At 43.6% G+C, this 19,507-nt stretch overlaps 1 protein-coding gene across 7 annotated transcripts in view; it reads right to left on the minus strand.

Annotated features, from left to right (window-relative positions):
- Positions 1-898: 898 nt before the first annotated feature.
- The window catches only part of C2H9orf43 (chromosome 2 C9orf43 homolog), a 37,810-nt gene continuing 19,201 nt past the window's right edge, over positions 899-19,507 (minus strand). For 3 of the 7 annotated variants that reach the window (XM_060408883.1, XM_060408882.1, XM_015092968.3), the window contains 2 exons: positions 18,469-18,535; positions 17,814-18,253 (listed from right to left, as the gene is read on the minus strand). In XM_060408883.1, the coding sequence (XP_060264866.1) occupies positions 18,045-18,253; positions 18,469-18,535 (276 nt within the window). In that variant the 3' untranslated portion in view covers positions 17,814-18,044. Of the gene's footprint in view, positions 1,009-15,131; positions 15,251-17,813; positions 18,254-18,429; positions 18,536-18,790; positions 18,959-19,507 lie in introns of those variants that run through there. The other 4 variants (XM_060408884.1, XR_009599110.1, XM_060408885.1 and 1 more) reach the window with 4 other exon arrangements.

Here is a 19,507-nt window from a genome sequence, read left to right on the forward strand (position 1 = left end):
GCCCACGCGGAGGGATAGGCCCTTTCAATCTCCCGAGTGGTGGGAGGAAGCAGAGCTGGAAGGAGGGTCAGCCCCTGTGCTGTTTTGTCGGCAAACATTCATGGGATGCCTCTGGGAGGAGTTTCACACCAAGACATCTGCTCTGCAACCCTCTGTTGCTGCTGAGGGAGAGAAAGCTGCTGGTCTTATGTAAATCTAAAAATGGGGAGTGTTGGAAGTTGCCAAATGGATATTTGTGACTCACTGAGCCACTCAAGACAAGATGGGAGGATGCAAGAGAGAAAGTGGAGAAAAAAGCTTTATGTATTGAGGACGTAGTGCCAGTGGCTGAGCTGTACAATTTACAGCCATCTTCTCGGTTAATCTTTACTAGTAACTCTAGGAAGTATTAGCTCCAGTTCACCAGGGATAAATCTGAATCTCACACAGAGAGAACAGATGACTTGTCCAGGGTTGGCAGAGCTGAAAGTTAAGCCCAGGCCTGTCGGTCCCAAGGACCATCCTCCTTCTGTTCTTCCTTGGCCTCCATGCCTGCCCCATGGCCAATGGCAAGAGAGGGTAGCAGACCTGCCTTCTTGAGGCAGGTAAGGAAACTGGATGCCACAGGGCCAACTGGCCACCAGCGGGGAAGAGAAACTGGAGAAGAGCCCAGAAATCTACAAACGAGTGGTCAACTGCAAATGACTCACGTATCGGCCAGCGGATCATGTGAATCCTGGCTCATTATAAAGCCCTTTCTCCTCTCTCTCCACACCCACTTGATGAGCACTGCCCATAGCAGGGACAAGCCGATTCCCTGGCCCCAGCCCAGTGGTAGACAGACTTACCTGCACCCTGGACTTGAGTGGGCCTGATCCTTCTTCTGGCTGGGGAAGTCTGAGTCCAGGCATCCTTTCTGGCCAGGGAGATATCCGAGCTCTGCCACTCCATGCAGCCAGGGAAAATAGGCAAGTTTAGGCTCAAGCCATAGGATGCAGACAAGACACTGAGGCTGAAAGTGCTGAAGACCTGTGGAAGCAAGATGGGAGCATGACATGGCCTGAGGACGTCCCTGAGAGAGGGGTTCACTCCAGTAGGAATTAGAAAGTATGGTATTCCAGAGCCTGGGGAAAGGGAAGTCCATGAAGGGAAAAGTGACGAGCCCAGGGGACAGTGGCCCCTTCAAAGCTCTGCCAGGGACCACTTGCACTAGGGAAGACCACCTTGAACTCAGGAAGCTGTGAGCAACCGGCAGATGCACATTCTATTCCGGTCCATTGAGTTGTTTGTCTTCTTTCTACATTATTTTAGGACTATTTAACATCTGTTAAGTCCTGCATGCGTACATGTGTGCTAAGTCGCTTCAGTTGTGTCCAACTCTACGAGACCCTATGGACTGTAGCCCACCAGGCTCTTCTGTCCATGGGGATTCTCCAGGCAAGAATACTAGAGTGGGTTGCCATGCCCTCTCCAGGGGATCTTCCCGACCCAGGGATCAAACCCACATCTCATGTCTCCTGCACTGGCAGGTGGGTTCTTTACTAGCGCTACCTGGAAAGCCCCAGTAAATCCTAGTCCCCCTCTATTATTATTTTTCCAAATTGTTTTAGATATCAGACCAGGTGACATCTTAGAGGTACTAAGGTACAGCCAGCAGGAGGGCTGGGCAGACTTACATTATCCGTATGTGGCCTGGGGGAGAAAAGATGGAGGCCCACACTGGGCCCTTCACCCCCACTGGGGTCAAGGTCCCGCTGCCTCGCAGTTTCCCTCATGACTCCTTCTGCCGCATCAGCAACTAACCTGTTCAGCTGGGAGACCCCAGTGCCACTCTGATACTAATCTAACTCCTTTAGTAGAGCAATGAAGCTTCCTTCTCTTAAGGGGGAAGGTTGTTCTTTTCTCAGGAGGGGGAGGACAGAAGTGGGCGGAGCCTGGGCAGCAGCACTGCAAGAGACACTGGCCCTTTAACCCACACTGCGGTCGACACGGGATGTCCAGAAAGGGTTGCCATTTGTGGCCCTGCTTTCTCCAAAAAGGCAAGGGAGTGTGAGAACGAGGCCTGGCTTTGAGACATGCCCTGAACACTCTAGCTCTCCCTGGCCATGGGCCTCAGTATCCCTCTTATACTTACACACACTCCACACATACAAACTAAACACACACAATGTAAACACTGCACACACACACACCTACCATAACACTTCTGATGTACATTCACAAATACACCAGATATACAAATATACCGTATAGATACACACACCACATACACACCTCACACATATATACAATCACATCTCTGGACATACACAGGTGCATAGCCACATGCTACACACACACACACACACACACACAAAAAAAAACACTTAAATGTCCTATACACATACACCACACCCACATACAAAGATTGATTATAGATATTTTTAAGACTGACTCCCTTTCTAGAAAAATAAGGACTTCTCGTGTTTGGATGGAAGAGACTAGAGAGATTTATTTGGGTGCATTTTCACATTAGCTATCAAAGAAACCTAGTGCCTTTAAGATAGCATCTGACCTGATAGTCAAAGCAATTTTAAAAAATAACAATAAAGGGGACAAAGATTACCAGATGTTAAATAGTCTTAAAATAATATAGAAAGAAGACAGATCAATGGAATAGAGTAGAAAGTTCAGGGAAAACATGATTTGATTTAGAAAACAAGAACAATTTTCAAAATTCTTTAAAGACATTTTAAAAAGTTAAAAGTGGAACAGCTAATGCAGATGAAATTTTAAAAGGAAATAATAAGGTTAAAGTTGAAACTTATCTTTAGAAAATAGACTTCAACAATAAAACCATGGCCTGGTTCTTTTCAAAGAACAGAACTCTGGCAAAACAAAGAAAGCTATAAAGAAGCAAGTTTAGGAAAAAGAGGGATAGCCAAGATACAAAAGTAATACTTTCAATTATGAGAGAAAACCATTGCAACCTTATTTGTAAATGTGAAAATCTGGGGGGGAACTGATGCTTTTCAAGAAAGTATTAATTGTTAAAATTGATACAAGGGTTTGAAATTTTTAATAGATCACTAACCATAGATAAAATACAAAAGGGAATAAAAAATCTACCTGACAAAATTATAGAAAACTTGAAAATGGCAACCCACTCTAGTATTCTTGCCTGGGAAATTCCATGGACAGAGAAGCCCAGCAGGCTACAGTCACGGGGTCACAAAAGAGTCGGACATGATTAAACAACAGACAGTTTTAGAAAACAATTCTATTAGACCTTCAAGAAACAGATAATGCCTCTGTAGTTTAAAACTTTTTCAGAACTATAAAAAATGCTGGAAGATTTGTCAGCCCTAGATACGAGGCGGCTGCTGCTACTGCTGCTGCTAAGTCACTTCAGTCATGTTCAACTCTGTGTGACTCCATAGCCGGTAGCCCACCAGGCTCCCCCGTCCCTGGGATTCTCCAGGCAAGAACACTGGAGTAGGTTGCCATTTCCTTCTCCAATGCATGAAAGTGAAAAGTGAAAATGAAGTCGCTCAGTCGTGTCCGACCCTTAGTGACCCCATGGACTGCAGCCTACCAGGCTCCTCCATCCATGGGATTTTCCAGGCAAGAGTACTGGACTGGGGTGCCATTGCCTTCTCCAGATGTGAAGCTAAGCAAAGACAAAAACCAGATAAGGTTAGCAGCAGCAAACTACAGACCAAAGGCCAAAGATAAAAACAAGAGTAGAAATTAATAAAATAGAAAACATAGAAAAAGAAGATCTATTAAAAATGTGACAAAACTAGGCCCACATCCTCCCAGTTTTGCCACATTCCTTTTTTAAAAGAAAAATCAGAAATCTCTAATTTTTAATATATTTCCCAATTTTTTATATTGACAATTCAAATCTTTTTTAAATATCATGTTAGTCAAATGAAATATATCTATGTCCTATAACTAGTTTGAAATCTCTGCTAGGCCAATCTGACTTATGAATATAGACACAGAAATCCTAAATAAAATAATAGCAAATCAAATCCAGCAGTAAATTCATGATTCATTCAAATGGTATTTATTCTAGGAATGCAAAGATGGCTCAAATTTAATGAACATATTAGGGCAGGGATTGGCAAACTATGCCTACAGGCCAGATCCAGCCAGCCAACCTGCTTTTGTATAGCAGGTAAGCTAAGAATGGATTTAAAAGCTTTTAATGGTTGAAAAAGATTTTTTTTTAAACAGTTTTTCTATGGCCATAAAAAGTCAAAATTTTAAAATTAAAAACTGAGTTTAGGACTTCCCTGGTGGTCCAGTGGTTAAGAACCCACATTCCAAAGCAGGGAACTCAGGTTCGATCCCTGGTCTGGGAACTAAGATTCCAGACGCCATGGGACAACCAGAGAATAAGCCCATGTGCAGCAACAAAGATCCCGCGTGCCACAACTAAGACCCAACATAGCAAATAAATAAATAATTTTTAATGAATTTAAGATATTTACAAAATATATGGCAAATATGTATATAGGTACAAAGTAGTCTTACAAATCAGTAAGAAAAAAATGTATCAAAGAATATGAATAATCATTGCACAAGAGAGAAAGTTACTCCTTGGAAGAAAAGTTATAACCAACCCAGATAGCATATTCAAAAGCAGAGACATTACTTTGCCGACTAAAGTCCATCTAGTCAAGGCTATGGTTCTTCCTGTGGTCATGTATGGATGTGAGAGTTGGACTGTGAAGAAGGCTGAGCACCGAAGAATTGATGCTTTTGAACTGTGGTGTTGGAGAAGACTCTTGAGAGTCCCTTGGACTGCAAGGAGATCCAATCAGTCCATTCTGAAGGAGATCAGCCCTGGGATTTCTTTGGAAGGAATGATACTAAAGCTGAAACTCCAGTACTTTGGCCACCTCATGCGAAGAGGTGACTCATTGGAAAAGACTCTGATGCTGGGAGGGATTGGGGCAGGAGGAGAAGGGGATGACAGAGGATGAGATGGCTGGATGTCATCACCGACTCAATGGACGTGAGTCTGAGTGAACCCCGGGAGATGGTGATGGACAGGGAGGCCTGGTGTGCTGCGATTCATGGGGTCGCAAAGAGTTGGACACAACTGAGCGACTGAACTGAATTGAACCAAAAAAAGAAAAAAAATCATCCCACCATTTGCCTTCAGGAAGTTCAAGCCTTTGTATTTATAGATGAGACAACTAAGCTTCAGAGTTGTTAAACGAATCAGGTTGCTAGGGTAGTAAATAAACAGTGGAAGAATAAGAGTCCAGCCAAAGAACCATTATAGAATGTGATCATTCACACTAATCTTCCTGCTCAGAGTGATGAGGCTGCAAACTAGTAGGTCTAAGACCTCCATGGCTTCTGACACATTAAGAGTCAATTCAACAAATGTTTGCTAAGCTAATAAGCACCTGTGTTGTGTCAAGCCTTAGGCTGAACACTGAACATACAGAAGTGAACAAGATGGAGTTTAAAATCTGGGGGAAGACTGGATGAGTGTTACAACAGAGGAAACATGGTAACCTGCAGAAACACGGATTAATATCTCACTTAGCCTGGGCAGCTGGACAAACCAGGATGAGAAAGCAAGTCAGAGAAGACTTCTCAAAGAAAGTGAGACCCAAAGGATGATTTAGCCAAGCTAAGGAGGTGAAGGAAGGGTTACAGGTAAAGAGAGCAAAACATTCAAAGACCAGAAAGCGAGAGAAGCTCACACATTTGAGGAACAGAGCAATGGGATATATGGCAGGGAGCCTGGAGTGTGATGAAGGAAGTAATATACAAGAAGATAAACATCTTACAGGGCTTCATGTATTACTAAAAGGAGCTCAGGCTCCTAAAGGTAGGACAGTCCTTGAAAGATTTTAACTAAGATCCCAACAGGTTTTGTGCTTTAGAAAAATCACTCTGGCTAGAGTGTCAAACAGAGAAGGCAATGGCAACCCACTCCAGTACTCTTGCCTGGAAAATCCCATGGACGAGGGAGCCTGGTAGGCTGCAGTCCATGGGGTCACTAAGAGTCAGGCACGACTGAGTGACTTCACTTTCACTTTTCACTTTCATGCATTGGAGAAGGAAATGGCAACCCACTCCAGTGTTCTTGCCTGGAGAATCCCAGGGACGGGGGAGCCTGGTGGGCTGCCATCTATGGGGTCGAACAGAGTCTGACATGACTGAAGCGACTTAGCAGAGTGTCAAAAGTGGATTGGGAAGATGGAGGGGTGGCATGAGGGTTGGAATCAGGAGTGTTATTAGGGAAAGTCTTTTCCAGTGACCCATCTTAAAAAAAAAACTAGTGCAGTAACAGTAGGGCTTATTGTTGTTTTTCAGTCACTAAGTCACGTCTGACTCTTTGTGACCCCATGGACTGTAGCATGCCAGACTTCTGTCTTCCACTATCTCCTGGAGTTTGCTCAAATTCATGTCCATTGAGTCAGTGATGCTTTCTAACCATCTCATCCTCTGCCGCCCTCTTCTTTTGCCTTCCGTCTTTCCCAGCATCAGGGTCTTTTCCAATAAGTCAGCTCTTCACTTCATGTGGGCTGAAGTATTGGAACTTCAGCATCAGTCCTTCCAATGAACATTCAGGATTGATTTTCTTTCAGTTCAGTTCAGTTCAGTTGCTCAGTTGTGTCTGACCCTTTGCCACCTCATGGACTGTAGCATACCAGGCTTCCCTGTCCATCACCAACTCCTGGAGTTTGCTCAAACTCATGTCCACTGAGTTGGTACTGCCATCCAACCATCTCATCCTCTGTTATCCCCTTCTCCTCCTGCCTTCAGTCTTTCCCAGCCTCAGGGTCTTTTCCAATGAGTCAGTTCTTCCCATCAGATGGCCAAAGTATTGGAGTTTCAGCTTCAGCATCAGTCCTTCCAATGAATATTCAGGACTGATTTCCTTTAGGATGGACTAGTTTGATCTCCTTGCAGTCCAAGGGACTCTCAAGAGTCTTCTCCAACACCACACTTCAAAAGCATCAATTCTTTGGTGCTCAGCCTTCTTTATGGTCCAACTCTCACATCCATACATAACTACTGGAAAAACCATAGCTTTGACTATATGGACCTTTGTCAGCAAAGTGATATCTCCGTTTTTTTAATATGCTATCTAGGTTTGTCACAGCTTTCCTTCCAAGGAGCAAGCGTCTTTTAATTTCAAGGCTGCAGTCACTGTCCACAGTAATTTTGGAGCCTAAGAAAATAAAATCCATCACTGCTTTCACTTTTTCACCTTCCACTTGTCAAAAAGTAATGGATGGAAAAACGCAGAATTAACAGGACTTGGTGGTTGATTGAAAGGTAAGAGAAGAGAAATTCTGACCTGAGAAATTAGCTTGGTTCAGAAGTACCATTTACAGAGATGGAGAACATGACAGCAACTCTGAGCCTGCTAAGGTCAAGTTACCGACTTGCTGTCCAAGCGAAGATGCCAAGTGAACGGTTGAATACACTGGATATAAATTCAGGAGAAAATAACTTGGGCTGAAAATATAGATTTAGGAATTCCCAATGAAGCCATGGTATGAATAAAAGAGCCCAAAGAGAATGTTTATTGTGAGAAGAGGGTTCAGAAAAGAACTGAGAAGAATATCAACTGAACAGGCAGGCAGAGGAAGAACGTTTAGAAAGGGAAAAGGTAAGCCAGGCAGGGTATTAAGAAAAGATAATAGTCAACAATCTCAAACACTGTTGAGAGGTCAAGGAGGTTAGTAACTGAGAAGTGTCCATTGGATTCAGCAACAAGACAATTGCTGTTGACCTTCCATCCCAGAATAAAATGCTGGGAGGCAACAGCTCCACATGAATGAAACTGTACCAAATTCACTCCAAAAGGAAAAATACCCTGGGCTCAAAGCCAGAGAATATTCTTGGGTCAGGTTTTTTTCTTGTTCTAAATTTAACCAGCTGGAATGTTTTGTTAAGTGGTATTTTTTCACCCTTGAAATGCAGGATTGATCTTTTGAAAGTATGTCTGTAATTCATCTTCAAGGTAAAACACAGTGGTTGTCTATGGGAGCAGGTGCTGGTTGCTGTAAATACCACTGAGAAATTTAATTTGCCTCAGGTATAGAAGCCTTTGGTGACCCAAATACACAAACAGGGTCTAAGTAGGAACCAAGTTTAAAAAAAAAAAAAGCTTCAGAATTTCAACTAAGTTGAGAGATATTGTTTCAAAACAGAAGAGAACAAAACCTTCCCTGCCAAAGGAACGTAAAATAGTAAGTTCAGTGCAATGATAAGAGCCAAGGACTTGACAGAAAAGCAGAGTCCCCTGCGTCTCCTAGACTGGCTCAGTTTCCTTGTGGTTCTGTCGGAATCCCTTTCAGCCTCTTCAAGAAGCACCCCTTTTCCTGACCTGATGATAAGCAGCTTGGCTTAGCATAGCCAAGGGCTCCAGAGGCCCTCATAAAGTTTTCCGAACTTAAACAACATAAACTTCTGCCTCTCACCAAGACAGAGTAACATCTTGGGACTGGATCCAATTCAGGGAATGGATTTTCCCTCTCGCCTGAAACAACTTGAAAGATTAGACAAAATACATGAAACATCAAGCAACAAAGGATGGTGAGCCCTGAGAAACAAAACCAACAAGGTGAGCCCCGTGATTGCCCCAGCTGCCTGGAGAGATCAACTTCAAACCCTGTGTTGAGGAGGTCAGGAGATCAAGGCAGCTAGAGTTCACAGGACAGAGCATCAGAGAGGAAACAGCTGCACAGAGAGCTTCAGAGATCTACAGAGGTCTCCCTTCAAATCTTCAGCCAAGGGCTGATGAGCTCATAGACATTAGGAAAGTACCCTGAGGCTGGGGAAAGAACCACCCAAAAGGATTAGAGTTAATAATCTTCCCCAGGCTCTCACAGGACCAGGGTGAGTTCTTATTCTCACCAGCCAGACTGGAAAAACCTTCTAATTCATGGGGGCATTGGGTAGGTACTCAGAAGGGTTTTACCTCAGTTGTGGGGAATTATTAGCCCTAAACTAAATGATGCTCTGTTCTCATCTAAGAGAACTTAAAAGCAAGAGCCAAAAAGATCAAAAACTTCCTGAGTAATGTAACTGCATCCCAGAATAAACTCAAGAATACTTATAAGAACACAAAAATATCCAACACCCAACAAGGCAAAATTCAGTGTCTAGTGTCCAATAAAAGTTACTAAGAATGCAAAGAAAAAGGAAAATGTGACCCATAATGAGAAAAATCAATAGAAACCAGTCCAGAAATGACACAGATTATAGAATTAGTAGACAGCACATTAAAATAGTTTTAACAACTGTATATTTTTATGTTCAAGACACACTTTCAGAGCATGTTAAGTAGAGCTATGGAAGATGCAAAAAAAGACCAAATTAAACATCTAAAGGTAAAAAATATATCTGCGGTTAATATATATATATGATGAGATTAACAGTGGATTAATGCAGAAAAAAGAAAAAGATTAGTGAACTTGAAGGCAAAGCCATAGAAGCCACTCAAAATGAAACACAAAGAGAAAAAAAAGACAGGACACCAGTGAACTGTAGGACAACTTCCAGCAGTAAGAGATAAAAGTTATATTTGAAGAAATAATGGCTGGAAATTTCCCAAATTTGTTGAAAACTGCATATGCACGTGGGTTTCCCAGGTGGTGCAGTGGTAGAGTCCAGCTGCCAATGCAGGAGATGTGGGGTCAATCCCTGGGTTGGGAAGATCCCCTGGAGAAGGAAATGGCAACCCACTCCAGTATCCTTGCCTAGAAAATCCCATGGATGAGGAGCCTGGTGGGCTACAGTCCACCGGGTCGCTAAAAGTAGGACATGACTGAGTGACTGAGCATTCACACACATTCACACATAAACCCACAAACCCAAGAAGCTCAATGAACCGCGAGCAGAAGAAACACGAAGAAACCTATGTCAAAGCACATCATAAGCAAGTTGTTTTAAAACCATTGACAAAGAGAAAAATCTTGAAAGCAGCAAGAAAAAACACATACACACACATTATATACAGAGGAACCAAGACAAGCATGATATTGGACTTAGAAATAGGTACCAAAAGACAGTAAAGCAACAACTGTAAAGAAAAACAGCTGTCAACCTAGAATTCTTTACCCAGCAAAAATGTCTTTTTAAAATGAAGGTGAAAAAAGACTTTCTCAGACTTACAAAAACTAGTTGAATTTAACCACAAACCTGTACTACAAGAGATGCTAAAGTCTTAGGGAAGGAGGACAACAATACCATATGGAAGTCTTGATCTACAAAAGCAATGAAGAGAACACCAGAAATGGTAACTACATGGGTACATGGAAAAGAGAGAGTTTTTTCCTTATTATTTAAATCTCTTGAAAAGAACAATTTAAGTAGGACAAGGAGCCATTAACTAAAAAAAACACCCAGAGCTCTCTGGAATTTATCCTGGAATAAATTGTTATATGTTGCCTTGTCTAAATTCTGATGAGGTAATTGCAAGAAGTAAACTCCAGGGAAGCTATTAGCAAGTTCACATTTGCAGTCATGTCGGAATGTGGATTCTGCTTATGGAAGAAAAGAATATGGATATGTTTAGTGCAAAATGCAGCAACCACAGCCGAGATCTGTGGCTCAGCTGGATTACACTCAAGCTTGAATATGAAGTTTATGTAGACCAAAGCCTTTTTCTGGATCAGGGTATTGTGACGACGATGTGTCTTCCAGTGGACAGTAACAGATCATACCGGGACGGAAGTCATGGCATCCAGGGATCCCAAACATTCTCCAGAGGAATTTCCTAGGGGAACTAGGGGATATATCTAGGTTGGTTTCATTGGAGCTGTAGTTGATAGCAGTGGCATGTATTCCTTTTGCTTCCAGATTCTTACCATTCACTCTTGAACCCCTTTTTCTGCTTCTACCACTTACTGAAACTCTTCACTCAGAGGTCACCATTGACTTCCTTACTGTGAATACCACTTGCCTCATCTCAGTCCTCATCCACTTGCCTTAGCTCTCCTCTCACTTCTCTGAAAATTCCTCTATTTTGTGACTTTTCCTGACTCTGAGGGAGACCATGCTACCCTGCTGTGCCCTTCAATCTCCCTCCTTCCTCAACAGCCTCCTCCTCTGAGCTCTCATCCACTCCTATTTCACTCTCAGCTACCTGTTCTGATGATGACACCTCGACCTCTCTCCAACACCAGGGCCCTGGGCCACCTCTGCTCTCTCTAACCAGCAATTTCCCTTCCTCTTTGCACCCACCCCCTTCTGTCAATGCCTCACCTGGACCGTAGCCTTAATTGTCTGCTTTTGTATCTTTCTACTCAGCTATTCTATAATGCAGTGACTGAGACAGGTCTTCTTAGTAGCTGCTACTGCTCAGCCTAGTGTCTGGCACACATTTTAAAGAGCCAAATCTTGCCAGAGAATTCAAATCTAATCAGCATATAAAGCACAGACTATGAATAGTCAAAATTACCCTCGAATAAGCCCTTAGTCATCCATAAAATGCACATGATATTGGAAATCAAAAGGGGAATGGCAAATTCACCTTCCCCATCTCGCACTCCCTCTGGGATGTATTTTTCTGAGTGCAGAGCCACAACAACCCCCACCAGCTGCATATATTCTCTCTGTCACTCCCTCCTGCTTGTGTTTTATCTTTTTGGCCCCACACAAAATTTCTGTAAGTGAAAAGAATAGATTGCAAGAACTCCACTGTAACGGTCTGATGGACAAATTCCTTTCTCTCCCCTTAAACTGGTTCTTGCTTTTAACTTCACAATTTCTAATAATGACAGCACCTCACTGAATCAGGCTGAAAATTCTTTGACTCTTCCCTCTCCCTCATTCTTTTCTTTCCACTTTCCAGCTTCTTTTTAATCTTTCTTCTGTACAACGTCCCTTTGTCTCCCTTCTTGTTGCCACCTACATGATCCAGGCCCCAGTCACCTTGCATCTTGACTTCTCTGACAGCCTCCTTACAGGTCTTGCTGGTCTCTCTCCAATTCATGTTTCACTGCCATTATATTAACCATTTCTAAACTTTAGAATTTTAAAATGTTAGAATCTAAAGCCCTAATTTAGTCCTATCGCTCCTCTGTTCAAAAGCCATCAGTGCCATCAGCTAGAGTCCACTCTCTCTCTCTCTCCTAGAGTCCCAGGCTGAACTGTCTGGGCACAGGCTACCTCCAGGTCTACTTCCCACTCTTGCCAGATGGGAACACTACTCCCCTTGCCTACCCTCCAAACTTTTCTCACTTCCCTCCGCTTAAAGGCCACCTCCACAAACATCTCCATTTACCAAGACTCAGCCTCAGACGGCAGCACCCAAGGTACCCCTTCCTTCTTACCACTGTAGCTCATTCTTTGTACCACTCAGCTCACACTGCTGCGTTATATGCACCCCCAAAGGAGGAGATATGTCACCATGTTTTTTTTAACTCATTCATTCATCCAGCATATATTACTGAGCACTTACAATGTGCCAGGCACTCAATCAGGCGCTAAAGACACGTGGTGAAGACAGAAGCCAGTCATAGAACTGATCCTCTGGCAGTGGAGGGTGACGATGGACAGGCTTTGAACCTCACAGAGGCTATGAGAGGAAAAGAGGAAGAGTGGGACCTCACCGTGACAGTGATCAGAAAAAGCTCCCCCAAAGAACACCACAGGCTGAGATCTGAAGAATGAGTAGAAGGTTACCAGGCAGAAGGAGGAAGGGAAGAATTTTATAGGTTGAAGGAAAAGCATGGGGGAGAAAAAGTCTGAAGGTAAGACAGCCCAGGGCTTATTAAAAGAACCAAAAGGAAAAACTGTGGCTAGAGCACACAGAACAAGGTGAGAGTCAAGGGGAAGGGATTCCCTGGTGGCCCAGTGTGTAGGAATCTGCCTTCCAATCCAGGGGACGCTGGTTCTATCCCTGGCCAGGGAACTAGGATCCCACGTGCCACAGGGCAAATAAGTCCATACACCACAACCAGAGAAGCTTTCGCGCCTCCACTACAGAGCCCATGCGCTACGACTTCCAAACCATCACGCTACAACTAGAGAGACGCCAGGCCCAACTAGAAAGCCAGGCCCATCACAGCCAAAAATAAATAAATAAAATAAAATATTAAAGTCAGGGGGAATTGGGATAGAGGGAGACAAGTAGGGCGTAGCCGGGTCACCCGCCTATTTCGTAAAGCAAAAGAGGCTGGGTTTGACCCTGAGGGCAAGGGAGAGTTTTCAGCAAAGGAGTAACACAACCATCTGTGCACACTGGACAGATGGGAAAAATAGATGGGAGTGGTAAAGATCAGGGATCGATGCAGTGACCCAGATGAAAGAAGGAGGAGGCCAGGGCTAGGGTAAGAGCAAAAGGAACGGAGGAGCATGGTGTGGATGCCACAGCTAGTAGGACTGAGTGATTAACTGAACTCAAAGGAGCCATGATAGGGAAAGGTCAGAGATGATCGCGCAGTCTAGACGAGCGCTCTGTACCTCACAGCTGTGCAGTGACTATTTGTGGACTGAATGAATGAACAATAAGTAAGTTACAGAATAAACAATTTACCAATGAATGACAGGCAGAGAAGAGGACATTATTTTTGGAGATCCTTTCCAAGACAGAGCCATCATTAGAAGTAATATAGAAGCAAGCAAAAAATTCAGATTTTTGGTTGACAACCCCCTATATTATAAAGGGAGAAATTCTTTTTCTCATCAAGAGAAATTTAGGAAACACAAAGCAATTAGAAGAGCCTCAGATCACTTTTGATGTTTCTACCTTCCCAATGCTGCCTCTCTGAGTCTCTGCTCAACTGATAATCCATCAGGATCATCAATTGCCCCCAACTTCTCCAAATCCTAGGCTTCTGTGTATGTTCCAGGATTTTCCACACTCCTGAAATGGTTCTTCCAATGACAATCTAAATGGTTCAAAAGCTTTATTTATTTACTGAATGCCCACTACATGAACTATAAGCTACGGCTATAATAAGCATGACAACAGACACAGTCCCATCGCTCCTGGAGTTTCCAGTCCCCTTGAGCGTTTCAATCAGATCACTATGTAAATGATAAAATATGGCTTTTCCTCCATTTATTCACAAAGAAGTCTCTTTGACTGTATACACACGGTCTCAGAAATAACTGGAGGCCTCCAGTCCGCAGAAGAGTATCATTTTCACAAGGTGATATCGCCACCTAGTGGTCAAAAACAACCTTACCATTTGATCCAGTAAAATTTCTAGCTGTATTTCTGAGGACTCTCCAAGTCTCTAGAATATTCCCTTTCTCTATCAAGATAAGATAGGCGTTGATTCTCTAACATATAATAAATGCTTAATATTTTTAATTAAATGTATAAACAGGAGCGCAAATGAATTTCATACCTTGGTACGTTATGGCGGTTGAAAATTTACATTTTTTCCCCCAGATTCTTCTGGATTCCAAAGAACCTCTGAACATTTCTATCTAAAAGCCAGATGCATTTCTGTGCTTAATTCAGCAAACAACCTTCAGGTGTATTTGAATAAACTGATATTTTAAGGGTCATTGCCACCATGAATGAAACCCTGACTCCAAAGGAAGCATTCTGTAATCCAAAATCAATGAAGAACAGTCTGTTACCCCAGATGTCAGGACCAACAGCAAAACAAAAGATGGTTGTACAAGGAGGAGAGCATGGGCAGAGAATGTTGGAAGATCAATGACTCTCTTTCTACACACAGATCAAACTGACCCGTGTCACTGGAAGGTATGCTCAGAAAACCAGGGTGACTCAAAGTGGCCTATCCCTAGTAGAGATCACAAAGAAAGTAGAAAAGAACAAAAGAAATCAGAATCTAGTTTCTTAGGAACTCAAAGCTCCAGGACAACAGTCTAACAGGCCAAGGCTCGGGTCCTCTTGTCTGAAGTGAAAGTTGCTCAGTCCAACTCTGCAACCCCTTGGACTATACAGTCCATGGAATTCTCCAGGCCAGGATACTGGAGTGGGTAGCCTTTCCCTTCTCCAGGGGATCTTCTCAACCCAGGGATTGAACCCAGGTCTCCCACATTGCAGGTGGATTCTTTACCAGCTGAGCCAGCAGGGAAGCCTGCTTAAATATATAAAGTGGATCTCCAACTGATCCTGGGGAGCCTCCTGGCTGTTAGGCCTTGATTCTCCTGATGCCTGCGGCCCAGATGGTAGGAAAACGGCAGTTAGCAACAGTTACCTGGCTCCTTCTCTCTCAGAACATGGAGAGGCTGAAGCAGAGGCTTCGGGAGGGCTCCTTGCCATCAGTCAGTTCTTTTTTACATGGCCTCATCCTTCCTGTCTGATTAAGATTGTCGTCTGTGCATAAAGAGAGGGAACCAGAGAGGCGTCAGAACACAGTGCAAGAACAAGAGCAAGCGCTCGGGTTCTAAGCCCAACCCCCTTCACTTGCCGGCCTTGGATGTCTGGCAAATTACCTAACCTCGCCAGCAAGGCCAGCAGGTACTATTGCGCAGGTGGTGGGTCAGCTCCCGGGGTGTTGCTCAAATGGTAATCACCGTAGATGTGTTTATCCATTGAAATAATTTTTTTAGCAAATAGTTTGTGAAGTGTCTTGAAGGGTCCCTTTCTCTAATTCACCCAAAGGTCCCCAAATGGCCTAGCATCAGCCCTGTATTCTGAGCTTCAGTTTCCTAAACCATAAAACAGAGACAATCCCCATGTGTCTATAGAGTTGGCCAGAGAACCAATCAAAACAGTGGATATGAAGCACCTTGAAAACTGTAATGTGCTCCATAGGCTATACTTCTCTATATCCATTTTGTGATTATCCAAATGAGGGATTGGCGTAACAAAGATGAAACAAGTTTTGGCCTATAATAATTTTTTTCTCTCTTTGAAAAGAGAAGCAAAGTCCAGTATTCAGATAACAATTATTTTCTCACTCAAAATACCTCACAGTTCAAAAGGCAACTTTGTACTAACCATCGGGACTTTAATGTGGGAGTTGCTTTACTACGTAAGCAAAGGAGCTGAATTTGTTTTGAAAGAGTTAGACCTTCTCTGAGTCTTCAGATAAAATGAGTGATTTGAAGCTAAGCCTTGTGCAACCTCAAGCCCCCTACTGACCACTGGACACTGGGTTTTCTCCGGAAGACTCCTGAAGGCAGGCTAAGGAGAAGTGGCAAGATTTATAAATTTGTAAGTTAGCCCACAGAAGTCATTCTGCAATGCAACGTATATTTGAGGAAACAAATTTCAGAAAAACAGTCCACATAATGCCTCTCGGCTTCTTCTTACTGTGAAGATTCAGCTAAGAATAGTTCAGTCTAGTAACACAAATGAGGTCATATAATTCTGAGTTGTCTTGAAAAAGATGAAGAATGGATAGGCAGCAGTTTCAGCTTTCTCATTTGGTCTGTTTTGAGACAATGTTAAAAAAGGAGTCGACTATTTAATCTGCCTTTCTTGCATGAACTGTATTTAGGGTAACCAAATAATTGATGAGGGGTAAGTTTCTCTTTATGAAAAAATTTCTCAGGCCCAGTTTAGAGTTCCACTTCTGGCCTCACAGTCCAAGGAGCTCCACAAACAGCTCTCCAGTGAAACTAATGAAAATTATTTTGATTTGTTTAAGTCTCTGGAAATGGCTCTAAGAGCATACAACAAATGAAGAAACAGTTGTTCAAGAAAACCTAATGAAGGAAAGTTACACAGCTCAAAATAGCCTGGAGTTAAAACTCCCCTCCAGGTCCTCCCCACCATTCAATGCAAAATAAAGAACTCTCTCACCCAAAGAAAAAATGGACTTTAAAGTTGATTACGTCCAGCTCCCAGCGGGTCCAGCCTCTGGCCGATCTCCAAAGTCCTTGCCCCAGGACTTTAAGAGATAACTACTCTGAACAACCTTGGAGAAGAACAGACCCCCTTAAGACAGTAACTTTCCACACACATGCCTATATATACTTCCTCTTTTCTTAGGTTAGAGCAGCTCGCTAATCTGACTGCTGCCCCTTCTCGCCTCATTAAAGATGATCTGTTCCTGTAAAGTGCTGGTCTCTCGTTCTTTTCCTGAACAAAGAACCTCACCTTCTCTAACTCCCTTACTACAAGTCTATGGTACATGAAGGGAAGAGCCTTTCCCCACCCATTTCTTTCCCCCCACTTCAGTGAGATGACTCTCCTCCAGACTACTGCAGCCAAGGACACAGGGCTCCCTCTCTCCCTAGTTCCACGTCCGAGGGAGACTTTCCAGGAAGAACAGAATGTCATCCTTTCTCATCTTGCCCCTACCTGTTGCAGAGACTAAGCTCTGCTGAGTACAGCCTATAGATGGAATCTCTCTTCTTCCCTCCAGCCCCTAATTATGGGGAGGAAGCTAGAGCTCGGGAACAGAATTGCTGAGAACACTGGGGCCCCACCTGCTCTTACCTCAACTCACGGGGCGGGGCCCAAGCTTTTATAACTCAAACCTAAGATTCTGGATCCCTGAGAGTTTCAATAATTTTACATAATTCTTTTACATAATTTTGAAATTTTTCCATATTAAAAAAGTTTAAGGACATAAAAATTGTAAAAAAATCCTTGCAAAAACCAAGCACAGGGGACCCCGAGACTGAAATTTTGAGTCTTTACGAGCATTAGTGAAATTTTCCTGCGGACTCAGTAACTCAGGAACTGGATCCTTGGGCTCTTTTATGTCAGTCCAAGTCCCCTACCACATGCATAGGGATACGACACGTAACAATGAATGTTATTTGACAGATGCAGATGTGATCCTCAAGATAAACCATTTCCAGAGAATAAAAGGAAAAGTAACATGTTAGGGGTTTGCACAGGCCAAATTCATCTTCCTATAACTAGAAACCTTTCAGCATTTCAGCGAGGAGATAAAAGTGACCCAGAAACAGAGAAACGAGTCTGTTGATAAGCAGCGGCTGTGTTTAATCACTAAAATTACCCTGGGCCCTAAAGGGAGAGAAACAATCCAAGTTAGAAAGGGCTTTTTCTCTCTCTCACTTATTTCAGAAGCAAGTGAAGAAAACAGAATCCCTAAGGTCAGACCCTGGTAAGGGCTCCAGGGAGTCGAAGTCCCCTCTCCTTCCTGCCCTCATGTCCCAAGGTCACTGTGGGAGCCCGAGCATCCTTCCGCCTACACCTCAGACACTTCACTCTGTGCCCCAGAGGGATGGATCTCCTCATCCTCTTCATCTGTGGCCTGAAGAATCCTCAACAGTTTGAGTTCAGGGTTCCAGCTGACGCTAGAAGCACTCTTTGGGGTCCTCATTCGGTCTTCCAGCAAAATCTCCATCTGAGTCTTGATGTCCTTCTTTGTGTATTCTATTTGGGATAATTCGGGACCTAAAAAAAGACCCAGCCATCAACTGCACCTGTAGCCTTCTCCCAATTAACTATGAAAAATGGAAGACAGAAAAGGAAGGGCTGGGGAGTCTGGGGGACTCTTCTGAGGTATGAGGGCTGTGCCCTCCAGGGAGGTGAACCATCCTGATCAATAGGGTTCTGCTCCCCCTGTCCTCAAGACACTTTCTAAGGTTCCTCCAACCCTAGGGTCTTACTCTTCTTACTGCGGGAGGAGTCCAGGAATTTCTCAGCAACGTTTGTCTGTGGTCTCTCTGTGGAATCCTGAAATTCGTAAGTGTAAAGAAACTTGAGTCAGGATTTAGGAAACAAAGGGCTTTTCTAAATGATGCTTTCCTTGGAGAAATTAACATCTAAGATAGGACAAAATGCCACCACCTGACACTGAAGAGAGAAGCCTGTGTCATGGGTTCTTTTGCCCTGCAGGCTGACCACATGAAGCCAGAATGCAGTCTTCCCCAGTCCCAGCAGTTAACTAAGGGTAAACTGCCTCCAAAGGCATATGTATGTGTTACTCACTCAGTCATGTCCAACTGTTTGCAATCCCATGGACTATAGCCTGCCAGGCTTCTCTGTCCATAGGATTCTGCAGGCAGGAATACTAGAGTGAGAAGCCATTCCCTCCTCCAGGGGATCTTCCCAACCCAGGGATCAAACCTGGGTAGCTGCCAGCAATTCTTCCCATTCCTATAAGCACATGCTGTTCTTACCATCATGCTGCTGCTGCTGCTGCTAAGTCGCTTCAGTCGTGTCCAACTCTGTGTGACCCCATAGATGGCAGCCCAACAGGCTCTGCCGTCCCTGGGATTCTCCAGGCAAGAACACTGGAGTGGGTTGCCATTTCCTTCTCCAATGCATCAAAGTGAAAAGTGATCATCATGAGACAGAGTCAATTTCCTCTCCTCTTGAATCTGAACTGGACTTGCGATTTTTTTTAACAAATAAAATGTGGCAGAAGTGACATGGTTCCAGTTCCAGGCCCATCCCTAGCAAAGTGCCTTCCTGAGATTACTTCTTGGCTGTCAAGAAGCCCAGACTAGACACATGGAGAGGCCTCATAAAAGAGAACTAAAGACAATTTGGCCAAGAGCCCCAGCCCAGCCTCCAGCTGAATGCAGCTGCATGAGTGACCTTAGGCAAGACCAGAAAACTATCCAATCAACCCACAGAATCATGAGAAATAACAAACCACTGTGGTTCCACTTTGGGTGGTTTGTTTTACAAAAATAGACAACT

Source organism: Ovis aries, chromosome 2 (assembly GCF_016772045.2).
Source record: "Ovis aries strain OAR_USU_Benz2616 breed Rambouillet chromosome 2, ARS-UI_Ramb_v3.0, whole genome shotgun sequence".
Lineage (NCBI taxonomy): Eukaryota > Metazoa > Chordata > Mammalia > Artiodactyla > Bovidae > Ovis > Ovis aries.